We start from the raw sequence: 22,658 nt of genomic DNA, 5'->3' as shown, positions 1-22,658 counted from the left end.
TCATTTTTTTCATTAACATAGTAGCGTTAGATGAATTCGCTTCTGAAGTAATACAGTTACTTAATTCAACTTTATCATAAATTCCACATTTAACCTGATTAAGAAATAGACTAATTACCGATTGAATCGGCTTTTCCTTCCATTTATACTTTACGCCATCAACTTTTTGTTATTTATACTCGGGGATCTGCTTTATTCGCGTATTTTAATAGACAGGGATTGAAAAGTTGATAATTCAAGCAAACAGTTATGCAATTTACATTGGCTCGATGATAAAGCACGATGGTTGAAACAGATCGGGCGATTGTTGCACCAGATCGTCCCATCGGCAAGTACTGATACTCGTGGGGGCCTCGCGCGTGTAACAAGACCAGTAACTCCGTTGAGAATTAGCATTTCCTAGACGCTTTCTAGGTCCGCCCGAATGTCTCGTCTGGCGCGACGAAAATTGTGCAATTGCGATCTCCCGGCGAGAGTGAAATTACACGGTAGCATTGTGGAGTGTCGTAATGCGATCGAAATGGTTGCCCAACACAAATCGCCACTTCGATGCGACGTTATACTCGTGTCGACCCGCGACGGGGAAAAGAGTCGATGTATTTTCTCAGCCTCACGCTTCATTCGTTTCGTATTGCTCGCAGATATTTTTCCCCATTTCCTGGGAGTAATCAGCGTAAAAACGTAGCGTGTCGTTTTTCATTCATTTCGCTTGCGCAAAGTGTACGAGAATAACGGAGAGTTTTATTTACGTTATGCATGTATTATTTTATGCTACAGCGGTCACGGTACGAGGATGAACAATTACGAAGATCGCAGAAGGCCGCGGACAGGTGCTTGGAAGAAGCCGAGGACTGCGTCCGTCGTAGGAAATGACCATGACGAGCGTGGCTGTCGCCCCGGGTAGCCTCGGTGCACCTCCATCCATGCACGCCCCGAAAATGTATCATCTACAGCAGGGGTTAAATTCACCATCGTCCTCGCCCACTCCCGGAAAGGTATGCCTTCGATACGATTCGTCAGATTAAAATGATCGTTGCGTTTCTTAAGCAGGTTCAGGCTAATCCTGCAATATCGATAACCCTATCTTTTTTAAATATTCGCAATCTGGTATTGTAAAATTGCTGGCCATTTGTTTTGAACGATTACGTAAACTGCGTCGAGAATCACGTTGCACGCTCGGAAATAAAATATTACACATAATGCGTCTCGTATTTATTAGCTGAGAACGGGACTAAGGCCGTGTCCGTTCTGATAAAAACCGTACAGAGAAAGTTCGCATAAACCGGCCGATAATTACAATTCGTGACCAGCCGCTTATGTAACGATACAGAATATGTGGAATAGTGGCGTGTATGTAAATTCTCATAGTCTCGTGTGTCGTTTAGCTCTCCGTCGTATCGTTTGTACATAGATTACTCCTGCAGTCGCATAGAGAGAAACGTAAGCGTGACAGTAGGCCAACGTGGTAACAAACGAGCTAGTTTCTCATTTGTACAATTATGATAAGCGCGATTTTTCGCAATCGAAGAGAATTTTATGAAATCACTTTCTACTCGACGGTGATCATTGAAAGTATTCGGATCGCGAAACCCAAGTTATTCTTTCGAGACGAATCCATATATCGAAAGGGTTGAAACGTGAACCGTTTCGACAAGGACAAGCCAGCTCTTCCGATGATGTAAGAGCGTACTCACGTACTACGCGAGTTTAATTCGTCCACCGAGCTCTCTCACAAAGGATGGCTCTCCGGTTTTACCTTAAAACCTGACCTCGTCGAACGACACCGAACACCCCGCCGGTGGCCGCGTCTTCCACGCGGTGTCGAACAGGAGTTGTTGGACCACCGCCTCGTTTCTCATGTCAGTCCCCGTGTTCGACGACGGAACGTCGGATAAAACGAGACCGCCGGCTGCTCGATATCGGTTTCCGTCCGGTTCGATTTCGAATTTCCCCGCGTTACTCGCGGTTGCTGAACGTGATCGCCGCGCGAGCCGCAACGCGCGCTTCGGATGACCCTGCGAACCCACCGGAAGTGCAAGCGAGCAGATCGATGCGCGATGCGACGCGAAAATGGCGAAGGATATTTTGCTCCATCTTGGATCTTGTAGGATTCGTGTCATTATATCGTGAGTATGCGGGAAGAAATTAGTTGTTCGCAAAGTAGAGATTCGGTTTCATCTGGTTTTAAGGAAGACAATTCGTTTTAATGCAGTTAACCGTAAGAAAACGTTTGTGGATTTAGAAAGCATAGTAGTACGGTGCAAGGAAGTAAGGAAAGTTGTGTTCCGCTCGTTTCTAGGAATTATAACACGGGCAAAGAGTGTTTAATGATAAACAGATGCGATAATCAGTAACGAGCCGAGTATCGTAACTGATGTATGCAGATTTTATTAGAACAGCATGTTATATTATTTTAACTCATAAATTCGTTTGGAGAATTAATATTTCGCAAGACGTTTTATCTGGTTTTCTAGTCATGGAAGTAAATTTTACATTCACCATTTTCGATACTTGCTCGAAAGCCACGAATATATTTCTTTTGGTCAAGTACAATGGAGAAAGTAAATCGGCGAAGAAAATAAAAAATATAATATATCCATCGGAAAAAAGTATCAGAGGCAGATACACATCTGGCATAATTCAGTGCTACCTCAAGCGCAAAAGTAAAGTTGTTTCGCTGGTCCGCAAAAATCGTTTATTTAAACTAGCTATCACTTTCACTTCACTTATTTCAAAGTACAATCGTTCGTTTACCTTTAGAACATTATGGCAGCGTTTTATTTTAGACAAAACCAAACTGGTTAACTAAAAATAAACTAGCAAGTGAGACGCGTGAAAAAGCAGCATTAGCAAAATATTTTCATTACCTTACACTCGCTTAATTACAACTATCAAAATGAGAGAAAACCAACTACGATAAAATCTAAACGACGAAATTCCCGCGTACCGATTTCACATAAAACTTCCATCGATGTCAATCGTCAACTTCAATTTAATTTGCGCGCGAAGTTCCGTAATTGAAATTGAAGTCCGTCGAACGTTTTCGAAAATAAACGAAACGACACTTCGCGCGCGGACAATTTTAATTTCATTGCGATGCAAATAACAGCGGAAGCTGGCAGTGAATTATGAATAGTGCCTCGGCGAGAAATTTCCCTCCTCGAAGTCGGTAGGCGTTATTTGCACGAGGACTTCGCGCTTCTCCCTGAACAAAGTTGGCATGATCAATTCGCCGTGCGTACGCTTCGCCATGATCACCTTTCCGCACTCCATCGAACGCTACCAACGCAATGACGTTTGACTTACGCACGTACGTACCTGTCTACTACACGCAACCGGTTTCGCGTTTGGCCCACATTGCTATGCAGCGATAAAACTTTCGCGATATTCCGTCCCAGAAGTACGTGCACTTTTCGCATTAAACACGGATTTCCTGTCACTAGGCGCGATAGTAAATTCTTCCTGGATTTTCAACGGAAGTTCCATTTTCTTGCTATAAATAAAATATTAAGCATCTTAATGCACGCGAGCAAGCGCACAGTTCCCGTTTCTGCATAATTCATTCAGCTACGAACGCCAGCAGTGATTCTGACCTTATTAGCTTCGCTAACACAAACGCGCGGTGACGGGTGACCAATAAAAAATAATGGCAGTAGTTAGAACCGTCGTTTAATCGGACTGCCGTGGCATGCGCTCGTATTAGTCGGGCGAGTGTAGCCAGGCTCGCTGTTTGCGTTCGTACAGGTTCACAGTTAATAATTTCAGCGTTAAAAACGTAGCGATCGATGTGACACAACACGCGGCACGAACTCGTCGAAATCGCATCGAAACGGATCGCGTGCACCGATCTAAAGCGGAGATCGTTATCAGCATCCGCGTTTCGTGTCAATCGGTGAAAACATCGCGGATAGGCTTATGAAAAGATGAGGCTGAGCATCCGGTTAGAGAAACGGCGAAGAAGGTGAGGCGGGCTTCGCGAACGAAGTCTCGGTTCGCAAATTGCGGTATCGTCTGAACGCAAGCTGCGAGGATTGTGTAACCGTAGCCTCTGGTTTGCCATAGAGACGAACGGGTACGATGCATCTATGGTGCATCCGCCGTGACCCCGGTGCATGCGCGTGCACCCATGTCGCTTACGTATATACCAGATTTTATCGGAATAACGCCCATATTCACCTGTCTTCGATTGCGTACACACGCGTGTGCCCACGTAACGAACAGCTGCATTTATCGTGGTCTAGTACCAGTATTCTAGATCGTACGTCATTAATTTTTTTAGAATTCGGTAACAATTCTACGGGCAATAAACGTGAAATAAAAAGTACCAACGGTAGATTTAGAAATGATAACGTTTCGTGCCATATAAGATTGGCAATTTCGTAAAACTTATTAACAAAATATCTCAAGTCTCTGAATATTTATATTAGACGTAAGAACATACCTTTCACATCTAAAAAGTTGATTTAACTCGTTCGGCTGTACAGTCTACTTTTAGCCACTTTACTCGTTCTCTTCTACTTCTTTTTCTTTTTTTTTCTTAACCAGAACATGAATTTTCAGTATATCGATTACTATGTAATCACATATCTGTCGATACGAACTTTGAGCGAACGCGATTAGAAATGTATTACGAGATGTGTGCCAATGACTTGTACTAAGGCTGTTGCAGAGCAGGTCGTGCAATACGTGCATATGCATTCGCTTAACGCTCTAGATGAGACGATTCCTCTACTGTTTGCGCTGCTCCCTGATTTTTGCTGTTTGGTACGTGAGTCTGAAAGTGAACATCGCGTTTCGTCCTCGTAATTGGAATTTACGGTCGCAATCGCATTAGCATCTGAGAATTGAAACTCTTCCGTTGAACGGTCTTTCTGCGTTCTGCAGGAACCTAGGCTCTAATTAACTTGCGATCTCGATTATTCGCGTCTACTCCCGAAGGAAAAATTTTAATAAAACGATATAACTATCGTTTATTAACTCTTTATGATACAATCACAATTATTCGAAGTCACCCTATCGAGATGGAGCCGAAGAGAGAAGAGATGAAACAGGTTTGCAACGAAACAAATTTGTCGTGTTATTTTTCATCGTGAAAATTCATACGGCTGGTGCAGCGCGCCTTTTGTTCGACATTCGCAAGCAGAACGATAGTTTTCTCCGATCGGCAAACGTGTTAAGTAGTGCATACATTTCTCGACGTAAGAATGTACATACTTTTCCGATCTCGCACGCTGACTCTGCAATTTCTAACTTTACGAGCACCGTACAGGAATTCGAACGAAGAATTTTCGATCGATCGTCGTTTATCATCGATTCCGAGTCTGCTATTTATCCGTTGTGAACCGAGCGTGAACGGATAACGCGCATCTATCTCCGCTACTTACATCGATAGACTCTGATCCTCATACAATCAATCTTGTTCATGATGTTCAGCAGTAATTCTAAACTATATTAATTGCAATTATTCAAGACCGTTCGTACGCACAACGTTGAGTACGAATCAAATGTTGATTCAATTCGACTCGTGCCCAAGGCAAATTCATGTCACAGCTTGCAAATGAATCAATATTTTTCTAAACCTGTAAACATACTCGAAAACGTGTGAATTTTTTATTGAAATTGCACGGTCCTATGTAATTCTTAACAGTTGCAACATTAAATTCTATTTTTAATCGAAGGATACAGCTGAGTTAACATCGATGCAGAAGAAAATGATTACACTATCCGTCTGAGTATTGCAATACCTCTAGTCAGATTCTAAATATAGTAATATGAACATAATCCAGTGTTACATGGACGTACATAAAGATAATTGTTCGATTATCATGAAAGCGCAGTTCTATACAAGTTGTTTCTGGAATGATGGCACAACAGGAAAACAGACGATACCAAATGATAATCGTCTCTTTTCCTCGGTAATCTAACTGTAGTACGCTTCTTTTTTTCTTCGTTCGTGCCTCGTGGCATAAATACAAATTGAGCACAGCCTTCGAAAAGAGACGTAAAAAGAGGGCTGCGCTTTTGAAATCGCGGTTAAACGCAATTCGTTTCGAGCTGGAAAAAAAGGAGGATACGAATCGATGCGGGAAGAGTGTGCCGGTTCTTGCGAAAAGGGAAAGAGAAAGAAACGAGCAACAAAACGATAGAGTAGGAGGAGTCACGCGAATAGAAGATGCCCATCTCTTGAGGTCATCTTGATCGCGAGCCTTGGCCATCGAGGGAAAGTGGACTTCTTCCTTTTATGTCACACGTGGTCGACTTTTGGTTCGCTCCCCTTCTCTTTCGACCTTTCCATAGATTCGATTAAATCAGGGCAGACGATTTAAGCCTGAATTAGCCGAGCAATTTGGAACACATTTTCACGTAATTTCCTTAGTTGGTTTGCTTTCTTATTGTTGGTCTATAAATCAGTACTGATTTGTAGATAGCTACCCGTTAACTTTAATTAGTCACAACTAGTTGGAATTAATTTCATGTTCTGTACGTGATTTTCCTTGCTCTTTCTTGTACGAAAGCCTCGCTACGTTCAATCGTAGCAAAATGTGTGGGATACGTTCGCCTTAACTTCTCAATGCATAATTCAAGCTGTATAGAATATTTTGTAACGTCCATACATTTGGAAGAAAATTATTTCGTTTTAAAATTCAGTAGTGCGCCGAATAAGTATTTCAAGAATATGCAAGTATGTAGGTATGCAATTTGCTAAGTTGCATGGTGTTTGCAAACGGTGTAGAAATATTCCCGCGATTCAATACTTTTCTATTTGACGTACTCGTGGTGTTTCATTGAAAGGTTTTCAACCTTTGGATAATTTGAAAAGTGCAATTAATAGTATCTGTCTGTAGATAGATTCTATTCCAGTAATGTTAACTTCAGCTGACTAATTGTGTAAAAAGCATCGAGGATAATCTTAGTCGTAGCTGAGGTAACAGTTTTCATTCGTCGTTTACCGCGGAAATTACGAAGGCTGAATCGGCGAGGAAACAGCGAACAGAAGTAGTTGCAACATTGAATGACCGTATAAATACTCGTTTTTTGTCCCGTGGCTTTCAGAAAGCCCCCGAGGGTTGCTTTTTATAAGTCGTAACGGGCCTGAAAAATTGCTAGGTAGAAGCGAGAGAAAAGAGGTGCAAAGAACAAGGTAGAATTAATAGGCACTGTTTGCAGAATTTCAAAACTGTCTGTGTAAAACAGTGGCTCAGACGCAACTTTATTTGTAATTCATGCCGCACTTTTACTCGTTTTACGTATCGTTAGCCTCGCTTTCGAAATTTCTAAGTAAGAAAATCACGATAATAAGTGAATTATTTAACCACGGATTTAAATCGTAATATATCATTTTTTAGACTGGTGTCCACGTTTGGGTGCAACGACAATTGCGTACCTTTAGAAACGTTTGACGATGGAAGGGGAAATCGCGGGTCGATCGCGTGTTCCTGATTATACAATTTTTAAGCACACTTTGAAACTTAGTTCCAAATCAAATTTCAAGATTGTAACAGTGTCCGTATCCGGTGACTTATTCGCAATCTCTGCTGTTTTTTACTGGTTTCACGTTTCGCTAGTCTCGCTTTCGAAATTCTAACGTATGTATCACAATATATAAACGCTCGACACACGAAGCCACACGACTATGTGCAAGCAACAAACCGTTGAAACAGCGTACAACGCTATAATTTCTTCTTTAGACAAGCCTAATCGTTTGACTAAACATCCCTTGTAAGCCACAGAACAAAGTTCCATTCGCACGAATTTTCTCCAGCCATTTGCGCCTGAAAATTGCAAATTAAACGTTATCACGATAACGACTCGTACGAGACGTGGACAAAAAGAGCGATCAAGTTGGTTCACATTCATTAAAACGAAAATACAAAGATTTCACATTATTCGAACAATGCGGTTCGTACAATGATGTTGAAAGTGTGAACGGTGCATATTATCCACATAGGCACACGCGCGTTTCATTAAAGTGTTCAACCAAACTATAATTTACACCTTTCACTTTGCTCTCAACTTCGTTGAATCGATCCCGTTGTTTACCGTGTACTTTTTTCCCTTAACTTGCCATAGCCGATCGATAAAAATATTCGATCTAACGTCCAATTCGCTTTCGTTTTAGTTGAATCTACCGTGTAGATACGGTGTAGCCAAAAGTGAGCCGTGTACTTTCACCTTCGAATCCGTTGTTCGAACAAACACCGTCAATTGGGAAAGATCAGTGGAAATGTCAGTGGACCGAGAACCTGTATCCCTGTCTGAAATTTCGTTTGGCCACGCCCGTTCTCCCGTTGCACCTGCACCTGCGAGATATCACATCATTTTCTACGGCCGTTCAAACGGGGCCTCCACTATGCGCGCACTTATCGTGTCCTCTATGTGCATATGCTTTTCTTGTTGTTTTTCGACCGGTAGAACGTACAGCAGCCGCTCCTCTTACGTGAGCTCGTTCCACGAGACTTTTACGAAAGTCTCCAGCATCGGACGCGAGAAAGCAACGCGTATCGGTGTTTGCCTTCGGGCCAGCTATCTGCTCCATTTTCCGACCTCCTCGCCGTTCCACGGCTGTAGAAATGCAAATAACCTTCTTTTCCATCGCGTGCCCCTTTTTCCCCGCGACGAACGAACCGTGCTCGGGAGGAAGTGCTCGATTTCCTATGCTGTACCACGATCAATCTGAGAATCAACCCTATCCGAGACACGGCGGAGGAAGCAATTTACCGTGATCGTTCATTACCATTATTTAACGTTTCTCATGGTCCTCGGTGGTTCTCTCTATAGTTTTACCGATATGATAACCATCGCGAAGTCGACCAGAATATTGCGAAATGTTTTATTCCCGATCGTTTGATTACACGAAGGATTCGAGTGCTCAACCCTTCGCCATTGTAACATGCTCCTCTGCAATGGTAAAGTTCTAAACGTACTAACGTGTTAAATGTAAAATTAAATACACTTTGACCAGACCAACTGGAGTCTCTGTGAAATTGAAAATAGTTGAGCTCAAACGGTCTCTTCCACGGTTAGGAAATGTTTCTTCGCAGCGTCGCACGGGCTTGTTTAAACGGCAGGTGTAAACGCTTGCATTGACAAGCTAAGACAAATTACACACAGTCGTGGTTATTAAGAGCCTCGAAGTTGTCACTGCGTCGTTCTTCCCAGAAAAGGAGAATGTACAGTACCTTCCTGTTATTGTTATTCATTTAGCAAAACTTGGAAGAGCACGGTTAGCTGTTAATATACTGTATGGGAACATGCAAGGTAACAAGTGTTTTCTAAATACAATTTTTTTTCAAAGGAATTTGTAAAATAGTGTAACTAGAAATTAAAGAAGAGCCTGATGAGTAACGTGCAATAATATATTCCTTCGAAAGATGCAGGTGTCGTTCGATTTTATTAATAATATGAGCAAGGCACATCAAGGTAATGTGTTATTAACGTATTATTTACCGGTTTGATATGATTATAAATAACTATCACCATGAGGCTTCCGGGTAATAAAGTATTAATAACATGTAAAAAAGAATATTAAGTGTGTTTGAAATAATAATGGGTAACAACTGCAGGAGTGAGAGTGATACGAGTCTATTCAATCTTATTTCAAGATATAAGTGCTCGGTTCGTGAGAAGCTTTCATTTCCCAATTTTTTTTTTTTTTTTTACCTTACGATTATTACTTCCAGTCTCAAGCACTGATAAACTTCAGCATTTTAACAAAAAGGGATACAACCGATATAAATGAAAGTAATTCAGATAATGCGATGCATTAACGCAAAGAGATTTGTATAATAAAATTTCACGAAATATCGTGATACTTGGCTCGATCACGAACGTCTTATCTTACTTCGGTCCTTATTCGAACAATTTCATAACTGTGCTATCGCCTTGTAATATAATGAGCGTAAAGCGAAGTTTACGGAGTTACACCGTCTTTGTGCGCCTGCCAATTTATACATTAATTTTCTCTGATTGCGAGGGAGAGAAAAAGGGGCGCACATGTAATTTCACATATTTTCTCGAAAGATCATAGATTGCGTCTAACCTTCGAGCATGCAACGGCATACACGCAAATCACTCTTTAATATTTTTTCTTCTCCTTCAGAAACAATGGTCGGGGGGATTATTACTTTATGAATTTCCTGGTTTCAATTAAGCTTTCGCTTTCCAGGTAACTCTCATGTTAATTGCACTCGCGTGGTACCGTACGTGTGCTCGAGACGAAACTTCAGTCCATTATTCGAAGCTATTCCCCTTGAAAATATTCTTATTGCCATTTCTCTTGGGAGGCTTCGAGACAAAGTGGAAAATGAAATTCTGGGAATCACTCTGAATAACAGTCCGGGTAATTAATTTCACTTAACGCATTTTAGTGAATGGCTAATAAAGTCTATTCTTTACTACTGTTGAGACTGTTTAATAAGTATGAATCCAAAACCTATCCGCTAATGAAGATTTGTTATTTTAAAACGCTCGTGGAAGTCTCGATTCTTTCTGATGTGTTGATTTTTATTTCCATTTATTACGAAGGCGAATAAAAAAGCTATTAAGCCGACGGCAAATACCAGCAGCATTTCACAACGCAGACAGTTTATTGTGTACTTTCCCAAAGCAACTGCAATTATCTAGTACGAGATCTTAGAATAATCACTGCTAAATCTGTGATACAGAGGCAGAAAAAAATTGCAACGATGCCTCGTTCAATCCGGTCAGCGAAATAACTATCAAAAGCGCATTTTCGTCTCTGGCGAACCAATAAGATTTTTATTCGCCTCGTAGAACCTGTTAGCCAATGCATACCATTTTACGATAGATTTCCTGCTATTTTTAAAAGGTGCTCTCTCAAAGGAACGAGCCCCACAGCAGTAGCGAGACATGGAAACCAGAAAAACCAGGCGAAGACCAGTTCAAATATTTTTCAATTCTCCTTCCTCGATTTCTTGATCATTTTCTATAAATAGAATTTTTACGAACCTGCATAGGCTCGAAATTCTTCTCTTCTACAGAAGAAAAGGTGCCCGTCCGATCTGTCTGATCAGTGCTCGTTGTTCCACTGGCAGTGCCCCTTTCTTTCGCCCTGTCCCTTTCCCTCTCGCCACGGCCTTTCGAAACTCACGACACCAGCCTAAAACGTGTCGTTGGTTCCCGGCGGTCGTAGCAGTTTCACCAAGGGAAAACAAATTTAAAATGGGATCTCGAACGATTCCTACCGTCATTTACTTTCGCTGAAACCTGTTGTTCCGTCGTTTTCTTTTTCCCCTTGCGTTCACTTTTCACTCCGTCCCTTTGTATCTGTCCCTCTCGTTCTTCCATCAGGCACTGTTCGGTGTACCACGAAAACAGAGAAATACGCTTTTAACCAACTTAATTTTCGTCGCGAACGTTTTGTTATTTATAGCCAATGACAAGAACGCGGGCGTAGGACGAATTTCGAAATTTATTGTAATGTAGAACCATCGAAGAGCTGATTTATGTGAACACCTTCATTGCTCCTGATGCTGTGGTTATTGCTGTTATTCTTTTCCATCGACGTTAAATTAAACAGATAATGTAGAGGCTTTCGTGAATTGCACTTGATACACGTTTAAACTATGTTGCTGAAAGGAATAAATACCGAGCTTGTTTAATTAACTCTGCCCTTTTATTTTAAATATTGCCCACCGCTGTGCAACTTTATACATCAAGTGCTGCAATAATTTGTATTTATGCATGTAAATTGCAATTATTGTGTCAGGTGCGTATGCAACAATGTTAGTACACTGAAACTGAAACTGGTTACCTTCATGCGAAATCGTACTATAAATTTTACCAATAACTTGTCCGTGAATCGATTAAAATCCATATGTTGTTAATTGCAACATGCCGTACATGCAAATTAAATGTAATCGCGAGACCGAAAGATTTACTTTTGTGTTTGTTTCAAGAAAATTGCGTCTCGCTTTCAATAATGCTGTTGTTTTTTGACGATGAGATCGAAAGTGTCCGGAAGTCTCACGTAGATGTAAGACTGAAAGCGTTAATATTTGGTGCTGTAGTGCATATCACTCATTGGAAATTCTGCCTACTAAATCAGGATATCCTGTTGAAAACGAAAGCTTCACGTACACGTGCTCCTTTTCGCATGACAATAATAACAACTGTAATTATTCGCAGTAAAGGCATGCACTGAATATTGATAATGCCTCCAAATAAAGGGGTGAGTACTTGATATTCATGCATGTGCAACAAATTAAAAATAAGATGGCAATTATAGAATTACCATGCATTCACGAAATAAAGGGTACACATTTTAATTGTGTCTACGAAATTATAATAAATAATTATAAAAATAACTTCATGTAACTCTTAAACGCTCACGTCAAAGACTCATATCTTTCCTCGCTATTTCACTTGAAGAAAAAAATTTAGTGGATATAAAAATATTGACTACTTTCTTTAGTTAAAGAAACAGGTATATATTCTACACCAGACATATTGCTTAATCTATATGCTAATGTCTAAGCAAAGCTTGTTTTTTGTATCTGAATATCCAGTTGAGTCCAAGCACGCTATACGTGAACACCGATACCCCGGTAACATTATGCTAATTACTGACACGTTGACACCTGTGATGTAGTAATGCATCTAGTATTACGCTTACTTGCAGCTGAAATATTACTGTTCTCAAACGATGTCTAGAAGCAACTGTCGACGAATCGATGGATCTACATCCACAAACAAACGTTTTTGCAAGTTGAGTTACACGTAGGAATCACTGACGATTTTCATTAAACGTATTCAAGGAATCCGTGTTAATTTAAAACGATTGCTTAATATCGGCAAAGTCTCATAGTGAAAACCATCGGTTCAATTCATTGTTAGAACACGTATCAATGGGATTCCATAGAAAATGCAAGCTACATTACGCCTCGGCTGTAACAAAAGAGGCGCATCAATCACTTTTACCGCAGCTGCGGAAGTGAAAACAATAATCTCTCTGAGAATTTATTACACCTTGATATACTAGCAAACGGGTAGATACCGGTGCTTTGAAGCACAATTTGTTTCGACGCTTCTATCTCGTTAAATGTACTACATCTCGATAAACGACAGACGATTCGTCGATACGTTTCAGAATTACGACACGCTGAGCAAGGGGAAGAAATCGTGGAGCGTCAGACTGGGGCTGTCGCGACAGAATCAGTGCGCGGATGACCCCGGCAAGGGTTGGGGGACGATAAGCGGCGGTAGCGGGATTTCGCGGCAAATGATCTACGGGGATCCATGGCTCTATGGTACGGTTCGGTCATCGAGGCATGGCCACGAGCCACGAGGCTTCATGACACCACCACCGCCCCCGCCACCGGGAGCACCAGTACTGGTAGTATGTTCCTGTCCGGAATTTCTCAGCGGAACCACACGGAAGTTCGGCAATTGCCGCAAGTGCGGTGGTCACCGATTGGCTGGTGTACCTTTAGGAGGAACATGTCGGCTACCGGCGGTATCCTCGAGGTCGAGGCCCAGCCTCGCGGGTAAGTCTAAATCAGACCTAGCCGACGAATTTTAGCGGTCGCAGTATCGATTACTGATCACTCGTTTTGTCCCTTGCATTTTGCTTATGCCTGCCGAAGGAAATGTGAGTAAGAGAAGCATACCTTCTTTGGTAATTAACACGCGGATACCGTTTGGTTCGGTTAGCACCGGTTAGTACGTTCTAAGTGGGGTGCATTAGCGAGTTACCTTCCTTGCTAACTAAATTTTTCGTACGACACACTTGCCCAGCAACGATTTCGTAGTGTTTCCTTGCTTTATTATGACATTGATGCAACATACTCCGATTGAAATTCTACGCTTGTGAAGCGCGCTGGTAAAAAAAAAAAATCACAGTCGTGTTACGTAAGGGAATGTAGTTAACATTTAAGTCTTTTTTTTGCAATTCTAATTACCGCTAGACTGATAAACTTAGAGTTGATAATAACTTTCAGTGCTATCCGCGATTAAGGAATTTCTATTGAAATGAATTAACAAATGTTAAAGTTCAACGGACGCTGAGAAGCAACTAGCTTTCATCATTCTCTTTTACCAGTATTCTTGTTCGATACGTTTAAAAAATACTCGACAGGAGTGCTGAGGTCGTCGATAGACGATCCCTACGACCAGATGCGGCGGAATCGTCTGGTGGAGCCGAGGACACGAGCGCGAAGCATCTCGCCGCACCGTCCTCTGTCGCAGCGCGATACCCGCAGCCAGAGCATGGCAAGGAACACGAAAGAGCGAAAGGGCTCGATCGAAAGTACTTCCTCGAGATCCGAATGGTTCGACAAAGAGGCGGCTACGACTTACGAGGACGCGGGACGCAAGCCAAGAGCGAGCTTCACTGGTGCATCCGGGGACGTCTGGCTCGAGGGGGCGACGTTGCTGACGGATCCGCGGGTTCAAACGACTCCAACGACGCCAGCAAGGCTGGCACGTGCCTCGAGGAAGACGAAAGGCGCGAGGAACGACTGGCCGGATCGCGCGTTATCGAAAACGCCGGAACTCGGCCAGACGAAGTGCAACCATCAAGAGGACTGGAAGGAGAGGCCCTCGAGCGCAGGTGATTCGAGGAGGAGCATCCTCGAGTGCGACGTGAACCCGTATCTGTTGTTGAAGAAGCAAAAGGACGAGGACGACCTGAGCGACGACCTGTCGGACAACGCCCTCGAGCAGGACGACGCCAGGCCGCTGTCCAGCCTGTTCGACTCGTCGAAAGTGAAATCGATCGAGAGGATACCGAGCAGAAGCGCGGTGGCGGCGATTAGTGGCCAAAGGATCAGGGTGTTCAACGAGCCGCGCGAGATCTCGGACGACGAGGAAGTACCCTCGGTCACGAGGATCCCCATACCAAAGGTTTCGCCGAAGCGGCCTCCGAGAAGGCTGAAGGAAGCCAAACAAACGCTTAAGAGCATTCTAAAGCGGGGTAAGGTAATCGAAGGGGTGACCAGAAGGAAGAACGTCTTGTTCAACGTCGATAATGTTATATTCGCTCCTGAGAAGCCCTCGGAGGTGACGCGATTGTCCTGGGGTAGACTAGGGAGAATCACCAACTGCGTTCCAGGCCGGGAACAACAGAGTAATGACGAGTCAGAGGAAGAAGAGGACGAAGAAGAGGAAGAAGAGGAAGAGAACGGTAACAAGGAGGAAAAAGAGAAGGACCCACTAATCGTGACCCACGATCAGAGGGAAAAGTATAATTTCATCACCATACCGAATATCCGGGATCCAAAGGTTAACAGAGTTCGACTGAAGGAACCCAGAATCTCGCAGGATGTGTGCCAAAACTCCGTTAACCCTGTCGACGGACTTAAGGTAGATAAGCTTGTTCCTTCTGGCAACGCGGAGCGTGCCCTCTCGAAGAAAAAAGAGAACGACGTGCCACGGCGAACGGAGGACATGATCTCGCGTAAGGTCAGCGATCAGACAGTTCATTCGTCGAAACGCGAGAACACGAGGGAAGAAAATGAAGAGAGGAAGAGGATAGAAGAGAAAAACGCGGTCAGGATGGAAGAAGACACCGAGCTGCGGGTCGAGATTAAAAATTGCAAGGATCGTATTCCAGGAATCGCCGTGGATGAGAAGGACTTGATATTAAAATCCGAGGGTAAGAATTTTCAAGTACTTTTTTCGTTATCGTTTCGATGCTGTCTACCAAAGTGCAACTCTCAATTGATTCCTTTTGCACAAGCACCAATTAATGGCTTCCCGTAAGAGATTACTTTGCTCCTTTTAAGATCATCCCAAATTGTTTAGGTATAATTATCATGGTGTTGTTGTTTTTGGCGATTATTTTTTGATGACTAGCACAATAATCCATCAACAATAAAAATTTCTTGACCAATCTCCTCGTCTCAAATTCATAAATCGTCAGATGGTTTCCAGAGTTCTCCTTTCTCTGGATATCGCGAGCGTGTAATTATGCTTTTTAGAGATCTCACGTGTTTTCTCTTCTCTTCATGGCTACTGACGGCCTCACACTCTAGTATCTGTGATTATACCTTATACAATAGCCATGCTTGTGCGTTTGTTTATTTTTGGTTCCGAAAATACATAATGCTTCCCAAGTTTTCCCACAATTTTCAACATTCTCCAGAAAATAGTGCAGTCGAATCACATCTTCCACCAATTTTACAGAAAATTCGAAGAGATCATCTTTATCACGCAGTCAAAGCGATCGATCATTCACTAGGCCAGAGGTATCGGCGGGCGATGTGCTTTTCATGGATACCATGCGTTTAAGTCTTTGCAGAAAGATCAAAGAAACATCGCCTTCTTCAGACACGAACGAACAAACGATCCGACGAGTAGATTCAATCGAATCTACGAAAGACACATCAGACAACTCAAGCTTCAAAGGACAAGTCGATTCGGTCAAAGCAGAGTATCAATCTGAACTGCCAAATGTGAAAGAAATCGAAGAAGTTCCAACAAAAAGGACAATTAAGTCTGATATTGAACCATCGATGGGAATACAGAATAATTTCGAAGGTAGCGATCATTTTCGTGGAATGAGACCAACCAGCTGGTCCCCTCCGCCAGGAAAGCAGAAATATCGTTACAGGACCAACGATTCTGACGCGAAAGCAACAGTCGCCGATCATTTCGACTCGGAACGAAACAGTCCTGTGTTGAAGACAACCTGGAGCACGAACTCCTACGGATCTTCAAAAGTCGAGATCGGATCAACGGCCACGGAAAACAACGTGTACAAAATCACAGTCAGTCCTCGAGCTTCTCCTCTCGTCCATCGATTACAAATAGGCCCGGGTATCAATGGGCCGAGAAGAACATCGATTTTAATTAACGGTGATGCAGCACCAACCGCTGAAACGTCTCCGGATAACAAGGTGACTATCAGCGTTGGCGGAGAAGACAGTGTCTACAATCCCACGGTGATCTCTGTGAACTCGGAAAATACACCGCGAATAAAGACTTCTGGTGAGAATCGCACACTTGTCATCCTGGACAACTACAAATCGAACATCGTAGTGAAGTCTACTAAAGAAGACAGCAAGGAAGAAACCACATCCAAGTCGTCGAAAACGGTCGAATTAGATTCTAACGAGGACCTGGAACATGCTCAGAAGAACAACGAATCTTTATCCTCGGATAAGTCGATGTCAAGTGTCCCAGAAACGCCGATTGAGTCCGAGAAGCAAACAAAGTCCAGCGTGGAAAGTAAGTCTCCCACTACTTTGGAGAAGAACGCGAAATTTTACGCAACGAACGATCGAGTGGCCCGAACGGAACAAAAGGCTCAAGAAAAAGAAAATTCGGCGGAAAATTCGTCGAAACCTCCAGCACTATCGAAGGAAGCGTTGATTTCGAAGCTGTTGGAGGATTCTCTAAGAAAAGCGCGCGAGAACGGGGAAATCCTTGACGAGGACAGCGGCGAGGCAATCCTGAAGATATTGAAGCAAAGTTTGTTGAAGAGCAAGGAGTACGAGAGCTCCGAGTCAACTCTCGAGGCAAATTATTCGAGGACGTCCAGCTTGAATTCAGAGGGCGACTTCATCTCGACGAATCTTTTCCTCGAGGAGAATCCTTACGAGATAATCAAAGAGCCGATTTACGAGGAGATTCCCGACGAACCGCCTCCATTACCGCTAAGCCCGCCACCAACAGAGGATTACATAAAAGACAGAATATACTTTGGTGACATTGATTACTACAGGAAAGGCAATTCCGATCAGTTCCTCGGTTCCTACTTGACGGACAATGTTTTCAAAAAATCCAATTCCGAAGACCTCACGGAAACGTATCTGTCCAAGAGTCCAGAGGATTTCTTCAAGAAAATGTCCACGTCGCCGGATGAGGAGAATATCTCGAGTAAATTCGAGTTACTGAACTTCCTAATAGACTCGAAGGATCGGACGATATCCATCGAAGAGGAGGATGACAACGAGGACGAGGACGAAGAGGATACGGAGGGGGACCTCGAAGCATTGTACGAGCAAAAGGAGACCAGCCTTGGCGATCTCAGCTCGAAAAGCTCGCAAATATCGAACGTTTCCGATAGCAGCGAGGAATGCAACATAATCCTGACCAGTTCATCGGAAACATCAAAAGTGAGTCTTCCTCCTCGGTTATCTGAATTAATCATCAAGCTTAGAAAATAGATATATTGTGTATTTGTACTTATCTGCGAAGACTTTTCTTAAGAATGTGCATTTTAATTTAAAACTCTTTAATTGAGACACTTTAGCTGTTCTAATATCTTGTTTCTAAATTGTTTGACATTAGAATGTAATCAAATTCCGTGTATTTTTAATGAAGCTTAATTATACAAGCAACCTTAATTTCTCTGTAAGTATTTCATTTCATTATTCAAACACGAACAATGGCTCACACATTATTCTCATTATATACCTTTAATTAGAGATGCGTTAAACAAATCTCAATTAGCTCACAATAGTGTCGCATTTATGGTTTCTCCAATTAAAAGTTTGTTGAAACACACGAGCAAAATAATATCGCACATAAATAATTGGCGTATCGATGGATCGTATAATCGTAGATAGATCGAGATTCGAAAAAATTATGATACAAATTGTAATAGTGATATGTACACAATTTTTACAGACGAGGGCCGTAGATATAGAGAGAACTGATAGCGGAGTGGGATCGGAAAGCAGTCAGGCCAGCAGCACTCGGGGCGTGCCAAGACGTTGGAGAGCAGGAAATGTCTCTTCGGGACCAGGAAGTCTCCTCAGTGGAATCCCACAAGTGATTTCCGGTGATTCAAAGCTCTGCGAGGACTGCGAACAACGTTTGGATCCTTTAATAACAGACAGGTAAACGATAACATTGTAATAATGTTGCTAATATGCAAATTTTTAATAAAACAATATATATGTCTGTTTATATACATATCTTGAAACAAATTTAAGTCTAAAGCATAAGTGATTGAGGAACAATTTACTTAATTTCCACGTTGTCGATAGCATATCAAAAAATGTAACTTGTACTAATCAAAACGTTTACGATTTCAACACTATCTTCGAAGACAAACCACGTAACAGGTATCCAGAACCACTGTATTGCGTTTTCTCCTACCGCAATGAGCGAAAGTTTTGTTACCGAATATACATAAACCTCGAACGATTGCCAAGACATTTGCAATTTTTTTCAATTCAACGCGTACACTGCTAGACACGTACATTTATAAGTTTTAAACTAGAGTTTCAACGCTTCTAAATACACCGTAGAAACATTTAAATATGAAACAATATAAATGAATTATTATTAACAAATACAGGAGATTAATAAATTAGTTTTCAACTACATTATTTAAGCTTAAAGAATATATAACGTTTATATAAATAGTTTTATTATTCTCACATTTTTTTATAGTGGTGTAGTGTACGCGCCTTTCGCATGCAGAAAATGCTCTAAGAAGAGAATAGAGCGCAAAGAAATCATTACGGAAATCGTAGAGACTGAACAAAAGTATGGGAGAGACCTGCAAATTATTCTTGAAGAATTCCACAGACCTATGCTGAGAGCAGGCCTACTCACATCCGAACAACTTACAGCGATTTTTCTCAACGTGGAAGAACTTCTCGAACACAATCTTGTACTCGCGGAGAAATTAAAGGACGCCGTGGAATTTGCTCAGGTATATAAAACAGCCATTGAATACCTCCTTTATCATTCCTATCTATTAATTTAACACAATAGTTAACAATAATTAATCATTTTTAAATTGTACATAGGAATCCGGGGACGAAGATCTTTTAACAGTGGACGTAGGAAAGATTTTCCTGGAATCTGAACGGATGTTACATGCGTTCGAAAGTTATTGCACCCGCCAAGGAAGCGCAAGTCTATTATTGCAAAATTTGGAGAAAGAAAAGGAACTGCTACGGATTTTTCTGAAAGTTTCACAAATGGAAAATACTGTCTTACGTAGGATGAATTTAAATTCTTTTCTAATGGTAAGGATGACGTAAAGTTAAAGTGTTTTCATTTTAATTCTGCGAATTGTATTTCTTTACTGAAATTTTATATAAAAAAATCATTATTTCGAAGGTACCCGTTCAAAGAGTGACGAAGTATCCTCTTCTGTTAGCTCGATTGTTAAAAGCTACACCTTCCGTGCGGCCAGACATTCAAGAAGCGAAGGAAAGACTAAAACAAGCACAGGCTAACATAGAATTGCATTTGGAACATATGAATGCTGTAAGTTTGTAATTAAACTCTATTAGAAATTTCATGTAATATCAGTAGAAATATTATGTATACAATGAAACAATTCAATAACGTAATAACAGGAAGCAAAAGATGTAACTTCAACAAAACTTTGGAGAAGAATTTCAATCATTCAGAATGGACGTCGACCTATCGGAGAACAAGACATAGTGAACATAAAATTAAGAAAGGTAATATAAACATATTTATTTCAATAAAATCTATTCTCAGATACAATTTTTAACTTTGATGTGCTACAACAAATTGATTTGTTCAATATCTGAATTACAACAATGATTCTAATGATTGACATTCTTTTTATGAAATAATAGATAGCCGTGGAAGTATTAGAGTGGGCTCACGATGAAGCAAATTTTGTATTAGAAGGACGTCTTTTAGTTGCTCAGTTAACAGATAACAATTGGCGACGCGGACGTACCGTCAAGCTTGCTCCTGTAACTGCCATGTTGGTTACTAATGGCAAGGTGGTTGATGGTTTCTTTTTACTTTTTACAATTATCTTTACTAATATTAAACTTACTAAAAATGTATAGTTATTTTATCATTTATAATTTACGGGCTATATTTTACACTTATTTGTAAAAATAATTTTTCTTATCAGCCAAATGCAGAGGACCTTGAATTTAATGACGATTCTCTATTTCCAAGACACATTGGTATTAAAGAAGCCACCCTTTTGTTAATAAAAGAGAAACTTGGGCGTTATTCTTTGTTACGCGTAAGTTATTTTTACATTTCCTTCAAATGGAATATATGATTTAATTGATTTTTTTCATTTATGATGCGAAATTGTCTCCATTTCAGGAACCGTTATATCTTGATAAATGTATAGTCTGTTGTGAAACAGATCTTGAAGACTATTTTGAAATTCAAGAATTATCATCAAAGGAAACTTTTATATTTAAGGTAATGGTTTATTATTATTTGTACCTTTGCTCGTACTTACTATCGCATAATAAAAAATGAGTTATTCTACAAATTTTCATACTGATTATAAAAAAATGTCCTCTGATGTAGGCAGAAGATGGGGCTAGAACAAAGAGATGGTGTAGAACGTTACAAGCGCACGCACAGTCTCTCGGTGCATGGCGTAAACGTCGTGGAGCACTGCCAAATATCATGATATGCGGTGTCGCGAGAAATTGATGAAAAACACGATACGATTAAAAGTAAAAAAAAAAATTATAGAATCTACATTTACAGATGTTATTTAAAGGTGATTATGATTCCTAAAATGTGCGCGTGTTCGCAGAAAGTTCGTATAACAGAGTAAACTGGCGTATGATCTCCAGATGAATTAGTAGTGATTTATCGAGGAGAATGTGTGTTGGACCAAAGGATTTCCTGTGCTCATTGACGGTACAGGTCAATGAGTGATACGAAAATCTAGTTCTCGCCGTGCGCAGATCAAATATTTGCGTTCGGTTACAGTACGTTGCAGAAACTTAAGTTTCCTACGTCGCTGTAGTCAACACGTTCTATAACATTAAATCGCGTCACAAACTGTTCTCTTTCTCTCTTCTCTTGGATACTATAATTACGCACGTATATTGCACGTGTAAACGTCCACGCATGGGACTGTTTTATTATACATATAATAACCGCATTCAGATACGGATTAAAGGAAGGGGCTTAGTAGAGCCTTAACGAATAAATATGAAACAGTTTACACATTATATGTGTATGCCTAAATACGGGAAGAAATATTTAATTATCCTAAACAGGAGTTTATATAAAATACAGTTTCGTTTTTATTTATAACATGCCTTTGTACAAAATTCCATTCGAGTGGCCATTTAAACGTGGCTAAAGCCGATTAAGAATATCAATAAACTTGTACCCTTTGTTCCTTTTTTTTCGTAACTCCGGGTCTCAAATACTTTAATCCAGCCATGATTGCATTACAAATCGAAAGAACAGAGAGTAGCTGTGATACTGACCGGTGTATTAGATACCTTCACCAGATAATATCAAATAGCGCGATACAAATTTGAGCTTTGTTTCCTATGTACTTCACGACCGACATTTAGCTTTCTTGCGAGAATAAGTCGATAGTGTAGTGTACATAATAGTAAAAAAATATGAGGTAATAGGGTTGTTACACTTTATACCTACAATTTATGAGGACTAAAAAACTGCCAAATGTCTCGTATGACCGGCCTTGTTTCTTTTGTTTTTTTTAATGATTTATAAATTAATTAATCTTACTATATTACATAACTATTCTTTCAATAATAATTAACAGTATTTTATGGCGTCTAACATACAAACTAGAAATTGTACATTGTACTATAATTTTATTTAAGACTTAAGCCATATGTTGTGTATATAGATGTATATTTATAATGAAATTGGTTTTAGATACGTAAAAAATTGCTATCTTAAATCCATCATTCAATAAAAATCAAATATACCTGTACCCGTGCTGTGTATCGCGG

At 40.9% G+C, this 22,658-nt stretch overlaps 1 protein-coding gene across 2 annotated transcripts in view; it reads left to right on the top strand.

Moving 5' to 3' along the window:
- The window catches only part of Rhogef64c (Rho guanine nucleotide exchange factor at 64C), a 41,489-nt gene extending 18,850 nt beyond the window's left edge, over window positions 1-22,639 (top strand). The window contains exons 2-15 of one of the 2 annotated variants that reach the window (XM_076895632.1): window positions 778-995; window positions 13,109-13,505; window positions 14,096-15,613; window positions 16,144-18,077; window positions 18,592-18,803; window positions 19,363-19,627; window positions 19,725-19,946; window positions 20,041-20,190; window positions 20,283-20,390; window positions 20,532-20,684; window positions 20,822-20,938; window positions 21,025-21,126; window positions 21,238-21,389; window positions 21,473-22,639. In XM_076895632.1, the coding sequence (XP_076751747.1) occupies window positions 870-995; window positions 13,109-13,505; window positions 14,096-15,613; window positions 16,144-18,077; window positions 18,592-18,803; window positions 19,363-19,627; window positions 19,725-19,946; window positions 20,041-20,190; window positions 20,283-20,390; window positions 20,532-20,684; window positions 20,822-20,938; window positions 21,025-21,126; window positions 21,238-21,366 (5,433 nt within the window). In that variant the 5' untranslated portion in view covers window positions 778-869 and the 3' untranslated portion in view covers window positions 21,367-21,389; window positions 21,473-22,639. Of the gene's footprint in view, window positions 1-777; window positions 996-13,108; window positions 13,506-14,095; window positions 15,614-16,143; window positions 18,078-18,591; window positions 18,804-19,362; window positions 19,628-19,724; window positions 19,947-20,040; window positions 20,191-20,282; window positions 20,391-20,531; window positions 20,685-20,821; window positions 20,939-21,024; window positions 21,127-21,237 lie in introns of both variants that reach the window. The other variant, XM_076895631.1, reaches the window with a different exon arrangement.
- The last annotated feature ends 19 nt before the right edge of the window (window positions 22,640-22,658 follow it).

The sequence above is a fragment of the Xylocopa sonorina genome, chromosome 5, assembly GCF_050948175.1.
Source record: "Xylocopa sonorina isolate GNS202 chromosome 5, iyXylSono1_principal, whole genome shotgun sequence".
Taxonomy (NCBI): domain Eukaryota; kingdom Metazoa; phylum Arthropoda; class Insecta; order Hymenoptera; family Apidae; genus Xylocopa; species Xylocopa sonorina.
This window is presented reverse-complemented; position numbering and strand designations above follow the sequence as displayed.